The sequence below is a fragment of the Mangifera indica genome, chromosome 2 (assembly GCF_011075055.1).
Source record: "Mangifera indica cultivar Alphonso chromosome 2, CATAS_Mindica_2.1, whole genome shotgun sequence".
NCBI lineage: Eukaryota > Viridiplantae > Streptophyta > Magnoliopsida > Sapindales > Anacardiaceae > Mangifera > Mangifera indica.
Window position 1 is genome coordinate 19549411 of NC_058138.1, and position 13545 is coordinate 19562955.

Consider the following 13545-nt stretch of genomic DNA (forward strand, 5'->3'; position numbering starts at 1 on the left):
CTGGTGCCACTCCATTGGAATTGGATGAACATTTCATAATCATCAATTAATGGAAATTAATTCTTTGATTAAATTTCGACGTTGATATCTAACTAATACCAATCAATGCTTTTGTAGACATAATTAATGTAATACTCTAATATAGTAATTTCCAACACAAACAACAGACAGGGTTTTGGGTCCACCAGAGTGGTTCTGAGGAATCTTGGATCAAAGAGATTGATAGAACTGGTATAATATGGGTGAATATTCTGTCGCCACTTCAGAGTATAAACAAGGTCATTCAGTGGCAGTAATGCCATTGCTTTCATGGTGGGACTTTTTGATAATTGTCTTGAAAGTCTGTGATGTGAACTTTTGCTATAAACAGACGCAAATGATCCACCGCTGAATAAATGAAAGAAAACTAACTCCTAAAGTCAGTTGATCATTCTAACAAGAAATGTACTTAGAAATAAATGAATAAAGATTAACCCAGTTCAACACCGCCAATTATGACTTTATTATGTGATAGCAAGGATCAGGTTACAGCCACCGGGAAAAGGAAAATCGAAGACAGCCACCGAGCTAAATGCTTTCCCTCTCATCACCACCAAACAAAAACATATAAATCATAATAAATTAAAACTCAGTTTAGACGCTGCAACTAATAGAAAAGATAAGTACAATCAAGCCCAAGCCCAAGCCCAAGCTCAATTTGCCATGTTGGGCCTCGGCCTTTGGGTTTGCAAACGCACCATACCTTTGCCGGCCTCGATGCTGAGTGTGAAGATTTGTGTTTGTTTTCGAGATTTTCACTTTATTAAATAATAAAAATATTTATATAAATAGTATATTATTATATAGGGTTATTTTAAATTAAAAATAAAATAATATTTAATTGTATAATATTATCTTTTTATTAAAAATTTTTAATTATTTTATAATTAAAAATTATGTCTAAAGAAAATGAAAATTACATATTATAACTTTTAATATGAGTTAACTTTTTTCTTTTTTGATTAGAGGCTTATGAATAAATATTATCCCATTTGATCAAGAAAAAAAAATTTATTGCCCACTATTTCAATCAAATGTAGCATTGCATAATTCTAACAAAATAAATTAAAAAGAAAAAAAACGGGATCCCAGAAAAACGGATCGGTTCCCGGTGTGTAAACTTAGGTTTCAAGTTTCATAAAGAGAGCATCAAGAAACGCCAGGTTTCGCACGACAACACTATTCTATACAATTGCGAGTCTCGGCAAAAACCCACCTTCAGGTACTTAAATTAATCGCTTTTCAGTCCTTTTCTCTTCTGAAGATTATTAATCTTAGTTGATTTTCTTGGTAATTACGTATGAATTAGTAAAAGGGTTAGCAAAAAAGTAAAGGGTATTTTGATATAATATACTGTGTTCTGTTTGTGGAGACTTAATCAGAATTTTGAAAATCATTACTGGTTTTGGATTCATAGCCCAGGTTTTCTATTTCGGGGTTTTAGGGTCTTAGGTTCGAACTCGTTTTTACCTGAAAAAGAGCTGGAATTTTGGTTGTGGTTATGCATAATATGAGAAATAATAATCTTAAGAGATTGATTGATCTTTTTATAAGCTCTGTAACAGTTCTCAGTGGTTATATCATCTATCAATCAAGGAGAAGATGAGGAGGGTTTTCTATTGTTGTGTGTTCTTGTGAATCGGAAATCTAATGGATTCAAGTTACTGGGAAATTCGCTTCAATTATCTACCATCTATTTGATTTCTCTAGGATAAATTGGAGGGTATGTTTATAGAACGAGCTGAAGCTCTGACCTTGAATAGTTGGGATAAAGGACTTGTTGACTTTGCCTAATTATGGATGGCGAGACTGAAAGTACTTTGTGATTTGTGGCACTTGTGCATCGAAACGTGAAGGGCGACAAATCATGAACATTGGAAAAGAGAAGTTGACACTCACGCCCCTTTACAATTACATTGATTTGTGTGTGCTGTATTAAAAGAATCAACAAATTCTGTGTGTGATAGTTGTAATACATACATACATGCATACATATATATATATATATATATTGGTTATTGTATCAAGTTAGTATGGCAAAAAAGAGGAGATGGACAAAAGAAGTTGATTGACTACCCTTCTTTCTCTTGATTCTGCTAGTATTACTTGTATTCAACTGGTAAACGATGAGCTTGGCAAGTTTGCAACCACTAATAGTTAAGATGATTAAGATTTCATTATAAGATTGTACGGTTATAAGGAGTAGTGTTCTGTTTGAAATAATTTTTTTCATTATTACTTGAGCTACTTCTACCGACAATGCTCCTTAACCGTAAACTTCCTAAAATTTTATTTTATTTTATATAGAAACTGAAAATGGCACTTTGACAATCTTTTATTGTTGTTCCTTCTTTTCATTTAAGTGTACTTTCTCTATTTGAGATGATGGATGGTATATATGTTTGCAATGGTTGATGTTACAACAATGCTTGGTTAGAGAAGTAGTACTTTGCTAATCACTCTGATAAACATCAGTGTTCAGTAATTTTGGACATCGGCATAGTACAAACAAAACGTGTCGTAGGTCTTAAATCTAGTAGAAAGTTAGAATGTGTTTTTTTCTCATATAGCTTTTACTGTGTTAAGGTTCTAGTATCCATGAATGGTTGTAGAGGTTCCTTATCGTATGAAGATGAGTCAGGATTTTTTCTATATTTGTTGCTGGTGATTCACTTTTTCATGAGCATTTGGAACTTATGATAGTTTATTTTCATTTCATCCTCAATATATTTAGAAAGTACATTGTCATATTATATGGTAAGAAAGGAGCTCAGTAGAGGGATTTTTGCAGAGCCTCTCTAACTTCCTTTGCAACTTTTTGTTGATGTTTTATTGCTATTTTCCAGCTTGAGTAATAGTGTTAGAGCTTTTCTTCTTCTTTGTTATTGATACTATACCATATGGGCATTGGACCAATGGAGTCTATACTATTTGATTACAACTGGTGTACGAATTAGGATTGTATAACGTGTTTTAATAAATAAAATTTATGTGAGGATCATATGGCATGGTAGTTCTACATTGCACAATAATATATTTTATCAATATTTAGAACTATCTGGAAAAGTATTTTCTTGGCATGGTGGCTTTGCATTGCAGATAACAGGATTTCCATCTCCAAGAATATCAGCCCTTGTTTTCTTTGCTCTATCTTCTTTAAAATGCAGTGCATGTTACATCTTTTATTAATAGATTTGAAAGACAAATGATATTTATATAAGAACTTTTAGATACTAATTATATAGTTTGTATCCGAATATAGTGTTTTACCTTGATGGATATTTATAGTGAGAGATTTCTGCAGTCATTTATTGGGCTTTTCTGTTTAAATGATACTCAGGCTCTGGATAATGCCATCAGAATCTGATAAGTGGGGATGGGAGCATGTTAGTGTGTTTGGTGGGTTTGACAGAGGAAGTGGTACCAAGAGGTGGAAATGCAACTACTGTAATCTAAGATATAATGGATCTTATTCCCGTGTTAGAGCTCACCTTCTTGGGTTCCCAGGTGTTGGAGTCAAAAGCTGTCCAGCAATAGACAGGTCTCTGAGAGAAGCATTCCAGATCCTAGAGGAGGAACGCCTTGCTCGGAAAAAGAAAACGAGTCCTGTGGATGGAAAATCTGGTAAGCGCATCCGGACATCACAGTCAACCCTTACAGTGAAAAATATCTCCAAAGAAGAAGTAGATGGCATGATAGCTCGATTTTTCTATGCTGATGGGCTGAATGTACATGTAATTAACTCTCCATATTTCCTTGAAATGGTGAAAGCAATATCTGCTTTTGGCCGAGGGTATGAACTCCCTTCTATATATGAGCTGTCTGATTCCTTTTTAAGGAAAGAGAAAGAAAAGATAGAGAAATTCATGGCTTCAGATAGGGAGTCTTGGCCTCACACTGGATGTTCAATGCTGTGTGTCAGTCGCTTAGATAGCACACTAGGCTACTTCCAAATCAGTATTTTTGTCTCAAGTTCTAGGGGACTCACATTCCTGAAGGCTGTAGATATAGATGATACTGACAAGATGGAGAATTTGTTCACTAGTGCTCTTACTGATGCAATTTTGGAAGTTGGGCCGACAAATGTGCTACAAATAATCTCACATCTAGGCCATCCCTGTAAATCATCAGAATCTCTTGTATTGACGAAGTTCCCTCACATTTTTTGGTCCCCCTGTACTTCACATTCTATTCAAATGTTGATGGAAGACATAGCGGGTCTGGAGTGGATAAAATCTACTGTTTCATGTGCTAAGGGGATTGAGCAACTCATGATGTATTACCGGCATGCTTATCCAGGTCTTTTTATTCATAACCTGAAAGAGAATTCTGACCCTGTTTCTGCCAAGTTTGCACCTTCATACTGCTTCATTCAGAGGATTTTTGAGCTAAAAAAGGCACTTCAAGAGGCAGTTGTCAGTGAAGAATTTAAGCAATGGAAGCTTAATATGCAAGGTGACAATGTAACTGTTGGATCTGCCATTTTACGTGATGATTTCTGGTGCAAGGTTCATTTGTTCTTACAGTTATGTGAGCCTTTTGTAAGATTACTCAGTACATTTGATATCGACAAATCTCCTATGGGTATTGTTCATGACTGGCGGGTTCAGGCACTTGAGGCCATAAAAGGTAAGGGAATTGATTCCACTGCATTGAATCAGTTGGAAGTCCTGATAGAAAATAGATGGGACGTGTTATTTTCCCCTCTGCATGCTGCAGCTTATATGCTGAACCCCAGATATTTTGGAAGAGGTCAAAGCAAGGATAAAACTGTAATGCGGGGTTGGAAAGCCACTCTAGAAAGATACGAGTCTGATAGTTCAGCCAGACGAACTCTGAGAGAGCAACTCTGCTCTTATTGGCGGCTGGAGGGATCCCTTGGAGAGGAAGATGCTGTGGAATTTAGAGATAAAATGGAACCAGTTGCATGGTGGGAGAACTTTGGTTTTGAAACACAGCAATTGCAGACACTGGCAATAAAGGTTCTCAGTCAGGTTTCAAGTGTTGCCATGTGTCAAGAAATTTGGCAAGACAATGATTTCCCATGTCGAGAAACAGCTAATAGGTTGGGCTTGGATAGAGTCGAAGACCTTGTTTTTGTTAGAAATAACCTCAGAATTCATAGCCGAAGATATGGAAACTCAACCTCCCCATCTGGAGTGAAGTCATGGGATAGTGTTCATCCTGATCAAACAATGTCAATTGTGAATATCCATGATGGATTGTAAACATAGTTGTACCATTTATTTGCTATTCCTGTATTTACCGAAAGCAGAACTCAGGGCTGTTGTAGATGCTTGTCGAAGACCAAGTTTTGGAAGTGATTAAATCTTAATTTGTGAATATTCAAAAGTATGATTTATAGTTTCTATCTTCACCATATTTCTGGTTTCTTTTACTCTTCATATATGTGCTGAATTCTATTCCTTGCTCACTAAGCATCACAACATCATTATTTATCCTCATAAATATTCAATGAATTGGTTGTTAAACTTAATCATATGAGGAAACGATATAGAAATGGAACAAACAAGAAACCACTGATGAACTTTGTTTATTTATTGTAGAGGGATTAGGTGGTATAAATTGTAAAAGCTTTGTAGGACATGGGAAAGATGCTAAATTAGAGATAAGGCACATTTATTGATTACAGTATCTTTATTTTAAATGGGTTGGCAGTTATATTATAGCTGTGATGTTGAGGTTTCTTTGCCGAGGGTGCAAGATTAAATTGTGTTATCAAGAGACTAAAGTCAGTAGGCATAAAACCAAATTATGAGAGTAGTTGAGGCTAAGCCATTAGTATGATACCATTTACTATAATTTTTCATAGCTTATTTGCTATATCATGTTTAAAAGATTAACTTGGTTTCTGTTTCATAAATCTGATAACACCTGGAAATTGCTTATTTTTCAAAAACAAATATTAATGATATCTCCTACCAGCTTTGACCAATGAAATGTTCTAGCATTTTTTTTAACACTATATTGGTATTATGAAATGGCCATTGAATATTCATAAAACAATAAAATTATATGTATCTATTTTAAGTATATTTCTTCAAATTTTTATTATTTTTATTTGAAAAAATAAAACAAATTTCAGAATATTATCACAAAATAGTTGAATTTTGGTTATATGATTAGTACTTAATTAGCAAGATTTGGGATGTTTTTATAGTAGAAAAACAAGTTAAATAATGAGGGCCATGTGATCAAAATGGGGTATTCTGTGGGTGACTTGCTGATTTTGTGCAGCTTCAGTCCATGGCAATTGTGATTAATTAAAACAACACAAGGCAAATCTCTCTGCAATGCAATTCAGCAGCCTGATGTGATGTGATGTGATGTGGGATTTTGCACATGCATATTGCAAAAAAATATCAATATCAGTATTTGTCTATATTTGAAGTGTGTCGGTACAATTAAATCCGATTTAACTTTCTCTCTACCTTAAGTGAATAATTTATTATTAGATTAAGTAATTTATTACAATCACTTCAGCGTAATTTAAGTGAATAATTTTCAATATTTTTAAAATATTAGAGAGATGATCAAATAAATTATTTTATTAATTTTTTATTCGATTAAATAATCAATTAGTTTAATCAAATAATATCAAATATTTTATATATTTTTTAAACATAAAATATATAAAAAAATAATTTTAAATATATTAATTAAATATTTACTATTTTATTATATAAAAAATTAATTATAAATTTTATAATTAATTCAATTAAAATACGGACTTCTTAATCTATTATTATTATTAATTATTATTGCAGTTGATAAGGCATCTACTTTGCTTGGCATTTAAGAGAACTTAAGGGTGTAGATACTCAAGCTCCATACGAAAAAAAAGGTAATAACAAAGACCTGAAAAAGTGGCCAAATAAAGGAGAAAAAGCAGTAAAGCGATGCCCACTTGAACAACAGAAAAATTAATTAGTATTTTAGAGTTTTATTAAGACGTAATTACTTCCCAATCAGACCCTACAACATAAATTAATATTCAATGATAAAATAATATATTTTTTATTTATATATAAAATTTTATTGTTCATATTATTAGACAGCCGGATGCCGGATCCTGTAAATGTTATTTAATGGAGGAGGGTAGCCCATCGGTTTCTTTCATTTTCCTAGTCCTAATTAATTATGAGATAATTACATGCTTAATTAAAATTTGTCTTCTCTGCAGTGTCACTGTCATCCATAAAAACGCAGAACAATTCAGCTTAATTAATAGATTTTCTTTATATATAATATTTTAGTTACTGCCATAAAATGATGTTTTAACAGCACACTAAATGTTATTGATTTCATTAACAATGACACCATAACTCTATGCGTTTTATTATTAAGATCGCTACTGATCCCTTGCATGAGATTCTCTGGCTATAATCCGAGCTAGTACAGTCTCAAAATTAAATTTGGTTTGATTTATCTCAATTTAAATTTGTTTGATTTAAATTAAAACTAAATTTAAATTAAAAGATTTAGTTCGTTTTTTAAATTGAGCCAAACTCAAATCAAAAAGTGTTTGACTCAAATTCAATAATTCAAATTTATGGCTCAAATTGGTTCAAATAAAAAATTTTAAATATTATTTGAGTAAAACGATATTATTTTATCAATGAACCATGAATTTAAATTATGAATCTGAATCATATATTCTAACCATTAATTCAAACTAAATTGAACTACAAATTTGAATCAGTGATTTAAACTACGAAATCGAGTCAAATTTGAATCGAATCGAATTAAGCTATTTTTTATCTAAACCAATCTTGAGTTGAACTTAATTTTGACTTCACGAACTTGAGCTAAATTTAAATCAGATTATTTTTCATTCGAACTAAACTTGAACTAATGAATATTCAGGCTAAACCAAATCCAAAGCTACCTATGAACCCATCATCCAATAATAGAATGATAATTCATTAATTTGATATATATAAATAAAGTGTATTTTTGTAGAATACTTAATCCCTTTTATCTTGATGAAAACAAAATGACAAATCATAAATAAATTAACTCCGTCCCATTAGAAAACTGTCATTTATAAAGGTTGTTGAAATAGAAAATAATGTCATATTGAAAAATAATCTTGACAGATAATCTTATAAGTTTTACGAATTCAAAATATATGACAATTTACTCATTTATAAAATTTTAAAATTTAATTTAATATTTTATACATGGACCCAGAAATTAGGATTAATTAATTTAATTTATTTTGTGTTTATACAAAAATAAATGCTATGTGTACGATGATCGGTGAGTACACGTATTAAAAACGTGATAGTGAAGTTGTTTATGATCTCAACATTTAACGTATACTGAAGTCTGACATGAAATTTATTACCCATTAAATTGTGACTTGTGACGTATTGACCACAACGAACTTTCTATAAGAATGGAAAATTTGTATTGATTATTCGTATATCTGTAATTCTCGCCTTGAAATATTGTTAGTAAACTAATAAGAAATCCCCTTTTTTTTTCTTTTATTATAAGAAGAAGAAAATATATGGAGAGTAAAACCCTAGATGGCAAAATTGGGGAATATATTGATCCATCAGGATTGTCGGCAAGATTTTTTCTCATTTGAGGCCAAACTTTTCATGTATTATGACTATATGATAAGTGACAAAAAAAAAAAATTGTATCAGTGCATCTTTATTGTAAGAATTCAACATAAAGCGAGTGGGCTGCTGCTGCTTACTTTGACCACAAACTTTAATTTGCTTTTGGGACTAAAGGTTTTCCCATGACTGTTTTATAATATTAGGTTAGTGATAGTGAAGACGTCGAATAGGAAACAGAGATAAAGAGAAAATCGAGAGGAAGACGTGTGGAATAAACAAACATGCATGACCGTCATAACGTGAAATTAATAGCGTCAATAGATAAAGAAACAATTGAAAGGTAGACGTATGGAATAAATAAACAAGCATGCATGACCGTCGTAACGTTAAATTAATGGCGTCAATTGAGAGGGAGATCGATGTCTTGACTTGATCCGAAAGGGAAGGGTCAACTTCTGAATCATGTGTGTTACAGTTTTGTCTAAACTCCCAAAATTTGAGCTAATATCAAATAAAAATCTTATAGTTTGAAAGCTTACACTGATAGAAACTTGCTTTGTTTCCAACGCAGGTGTGACGTGGACAAAGAGGAATATTGCATGTGTCTTGTTGTATGATCTGAACGCTCACGCTAGCTCTTGGCACAAGGAATATGCTTCAATGAGGTCTCTAAGCATAGCTTGAGTAATAAAAGGAAAAGTTATAAATATAAAAGTAAGAATTTAAATTCAAAATCAAACTCAAAATTTATCTAATGCAATAGTTACGGGATAATCATAGTATTTTACCAATTTGATGTTTTCAGTTCAATATAAAAAAGACAATTTAACTTAAATAAAATTTCTTCGTTACGAAAAAAAAAAATTTAGTAATGAATATTGAAATATATACCGTTCCATGCATATTATAGTATAGCTTTCGAAAGGTAAGGGATTATGGTAAAAACAAAACAAGTCAACCGATAAACTAATAAAATAGCAAATATCTCATTGGTGTTGTTTCAAATTTTAGAGGGTCTAAATTACTGTTGGGCATCATTGAAAGTTGAAAATCTACCTACCTGAAGAAAAAGTATTGTGCCAAAATATTTCTTCTTTCTCATGTTTCCCAGCTAGCATATGCTTTTAAATTTACTTGGCTAAGTAATATTTTTCTTATAATTAGCCAATTATTATGATGGTAACAAAGAACAATTACAATAGACGAGAGAAAGCACAAATAAGGACAAGTGGGTTTAAAAGAATTGGCTCCACAACCCACTCCTTAGAATGGTAGGTCACAATATGTCTTGCTTTTGCCACATTCTTATCGTGATTAGACTTCCCTTCCCAAATGGGACTCAGTTTCGTCACTGCCACCCAACAACAGCCAAAGAAAAGGCCAACTTGGTTTGCCCTAAGTTAATCTAAACTTTTATCCATCATCAAATCTTAGATCAACTAAAAAGAAATTATTTGTTTTATGTCCAAACTATATTGATTTTCTTTTGTTTTTACATAATTATATGTACACACTTTATAATATATAATTTAGTGTATACATGATATGCAAAACTTATATGGAGAATTTTATTATTATTATTATTATTATTTTATGCTATTCAAGTTTTGGTGCTTGAGATATGAATAATAATATACAAATTTTATTATAAATATCTATTAGGTCATATCTTTATTATTATAATAGCATGTGTCACTCATATGAGATTATAAATGAGGCTAATCAAAGGCTGGAAATATAATAATAACGAGTTGGAATTAGTAGTTCTAGTTATTTGTACACATCTTGGTGAAGTAAAAAAATAATATATTACAGAGCCAAAACCCTAAATTTCATGTAATTAATGCTACACATGCATGATTAGCATTTACTATTAATTACCCCTTGTTCACAATTAAATTTATAATTAAAAAAGGATTACTTAATAATGAATGCATTAGAAATTATATTATATTCGCTCTTGTTTTTGTGTGTTTATCAACTTTGAACTTTTTATATTATGAAATTTATGTAAGGATATTAAAATAGTGAATATTAAAGGTGGAAGATAAAAATTTTAATTGGTCGGTTACGATTTTTTAATTTTTGAGTATTAATTAACATTTTTAAACAATATTTATCTCATATTATCTTGAGAAGTAGTTTGAATGACAAAAAAATAGACTTTATATATAAGAAAAGATGAGGTTAAATTTTTTTTAATAAGATATTAAAATCAAACTCTTAACTTATCTGATTCAGTGTTTGTGAGATCAGTTATTGAATTCGGGGTTTGTCCTTCCCGATATGATTGTTTCAATCTAACGACATTTCAAGATCAAACTTTTGACTTACTTATTTCAGTGTTTGTAAGATTAATCACTAAACCTTATATTTATCCTTCCCAGTGTGATTGGTTCGGTCTGAGAATATGTTAAGATCAAACTCTTAATTTATATGATCTAGTATTTGTGAGATCAGTCATTAAACCCAAAGTTTGTCTTTCCTATTATAGTTGGTTCGATTCCATAAAAGTTATGATCCGATTCAGATAAGATTTCTCGTTACAAAAAAAAAAAAACCAAATATATTATCTCATATTATTATCCCTAATTTTATCTTTCCACGTCTACCACCTAACAAAATTTAGAATTAATAGATTAATGAAGCATAATAAGGATTTAAATGTTTCTTTGATATGATTGGACCATGTTTACTAAAATAAAACCTTGAAATGTAAATTATACTATTGCTCATGCATAATGCACACGGAATTATGCTATTATCATTTTCTTGAATTTGACCTAACCTCGTCTACTTTTTAATTATGTATGTTAATTCACATCAACATAAATATTTCTAGAATATGGTACATGAATAATAATACCACCATTTTTAGTAAAAATGGTTTTCATTACAAATATTTAGTTTAAAGTTTGCTAATTTATGTTTATTAGGGTTTTACTCATCGATATTACTATCATACGATAAAATATGATACAGATAAAAAACGATACGTATTTTAAGGTATATTAAATTAATACGATATAGTAAACATATCATACGATACGATTAAATTACACTTATTAAATATTCTGTAATTTTTAAAACCTTTTGCAGTTACACATGCATTAGTATAAGCATTTGTATCAAATTTTTTTCTTGTGAGTTTACTTAATTTAATACGTTGTGAAATATAAAAAATGGGGGTCAGGTCAATTTAGTTTGGTATTTAATTTGATTTAAACTAAATTTGAGTTGAGATTTTGATACAATAGTTCAGCTCAAATCTTCCTTTGAAGATATTATTTATTTTGTTGATGAGTTTTTGTGATATCTTTAATTAGTTTAAATTTGAATTTGAACTAATAATTTAGGGTTTGAGTCAAATTTGATCCCACCTATGTTTAAACTCATTTTAGATCGAATATAATTTTATAAAAAATAAACGAATGTTTAATTTTTTTTCAATGAAACAAAAAAAATTATACTAAAAGAGATCACGATTAGAGATATATATACTTTGCAATAAAAGACAAATAACAACATTATGTATATATGAAGAAATTGATTTTAAAAATAAAAATAAAAAAAGGAAAATATTAATTATGTATTGATTGGAAGAGGAAACTTATAATATATTTTCAGGGAATCATGTATATACTTTTGTAATTTTCAAGGATAATTGGCTAAAAAAGAAGAAGAGATTGAAGAAGGAATGAGAGACCTTAAATTTTGGCTGGAGACAAAGCGTGGCTCACACTGCTCAATGCTTAAACCACGCCCACACACTTCCATAATTTCTGCTCATAATCTCTATTTTTCATTGCATCTTCTTTAATTGCACTTCATTTTAATTGGTTCAATCGTCACTTATCAGTCTAAAAAATTAATAAATAGTAAATTAAGTCATTTTTTTGACCAAAAATTCAACCCAATTTAGGAGCCCTGTTTGACTCAAATATGTATAAACTTGCCTCGTGGAGTGGCATTATCTGCGGAGTGATTGATTCTAATACAAACAATTACAAAAGAAAGACAGTCTCTTCTTCCTCCGTTGATTATGTTTAGAATAATAAATTGGGTCCTGTTAAATCCATTTAATTTTAATTATATAAATGTGATGATTTCAACTAAACCCTTATCTAAGGGAATATAAAATTCGAAAAGAATTTAGTTGAACGGTGCGTTTTGGTAACAAGATTCTTGCCTCGCATCACAGGAAGAAATTCTTTTTTATCCTTTTTAAGCTTTTAGGTGTAAGCAGTTAATGAAAGTCACAACCCAAGAAACTGAAAGTGAAAGTTCTTATTCTCCTTTCTTTTTTACTGGGCCATCTCTCGTTTTTACTATTGTTAATTCTGTCTTCACTGTCATCTCACATCAGATTAATCATATGATATCCGCATCATAACATTTTTACCCTTTGGGATCTTTAACCTTGTCAAACCTGTTTAAATAGAGTTTCACCCACTTTGACTTACCCTTATTAAGATTATGTAATTTAATTTATGGGTTTAAAATATTATACCAATTTAAATTTATGGGAATATCAGAACCACTAAGTATTTTCTGTGTGTCATCATTTCATTTATAGTAATTTCAAGTAGCGGTTTCAAAGCCACCCATCAAATCTTGAACCTATTGAAATATTAATTATAGTGTAAAAAATTACTGGATTAGAAGTTGGAGTGAAACAACCGAATCCAACAGAAAAAGGATCGGTTTGTAATGGATGAACACCCCTAATTTCAGGTCGTTCAATAAGAGGTAAAAAGGAAGGACGGTAATAGTTGAAGGTTGAAGAAGAAGAAAAGGAGAAGGGTTTTAAAAAAAGCTTTGTTTTGTCAGATAATAACAATTATGATAATGAATTAAGTTGTTACTTAACAGTAAAAAGACCAATACTGACTATAAAAAGGGCCTCTGTTTT

General features: G+C 30.8%; 1 protein-coding gene across 2 annotated transcripts; it reads left to right on the forward strand.

Moving 5' to 3' along the window:
* The first annotated feature begins 1071 nt into the window (after positions 1-1071).
* Positions 1072-5421, forward strand: LOC123209263. 2 transcript variants are annotated; one of them, XM_044627171.1, is made up of 2 exons: positions 1072-1261; positions 3380-5421. In XM_044627171.1, exon 2 carries the CDS (start codon positions 3390-3392, stop codon positions 5265-5267), a length of 1878 nt encoding a protein of 625 aa, XP_044483106.1. In that variant the 5' UTR covers positions 1072-1261; positions 3380-3389; the 3' UTR covers positions 5268-5421. The 2 variants fall into 2 exon arrangements, with proteins under 2 accessions (XP_044483106.1, XP_044483105.1); XM_044627170.1 differs by lacking the exon at positions 1072-1261 and adding an exon at positions 1283-1926.
* Positions 5422-13545: the final 8124 nt, after the last annotated feature.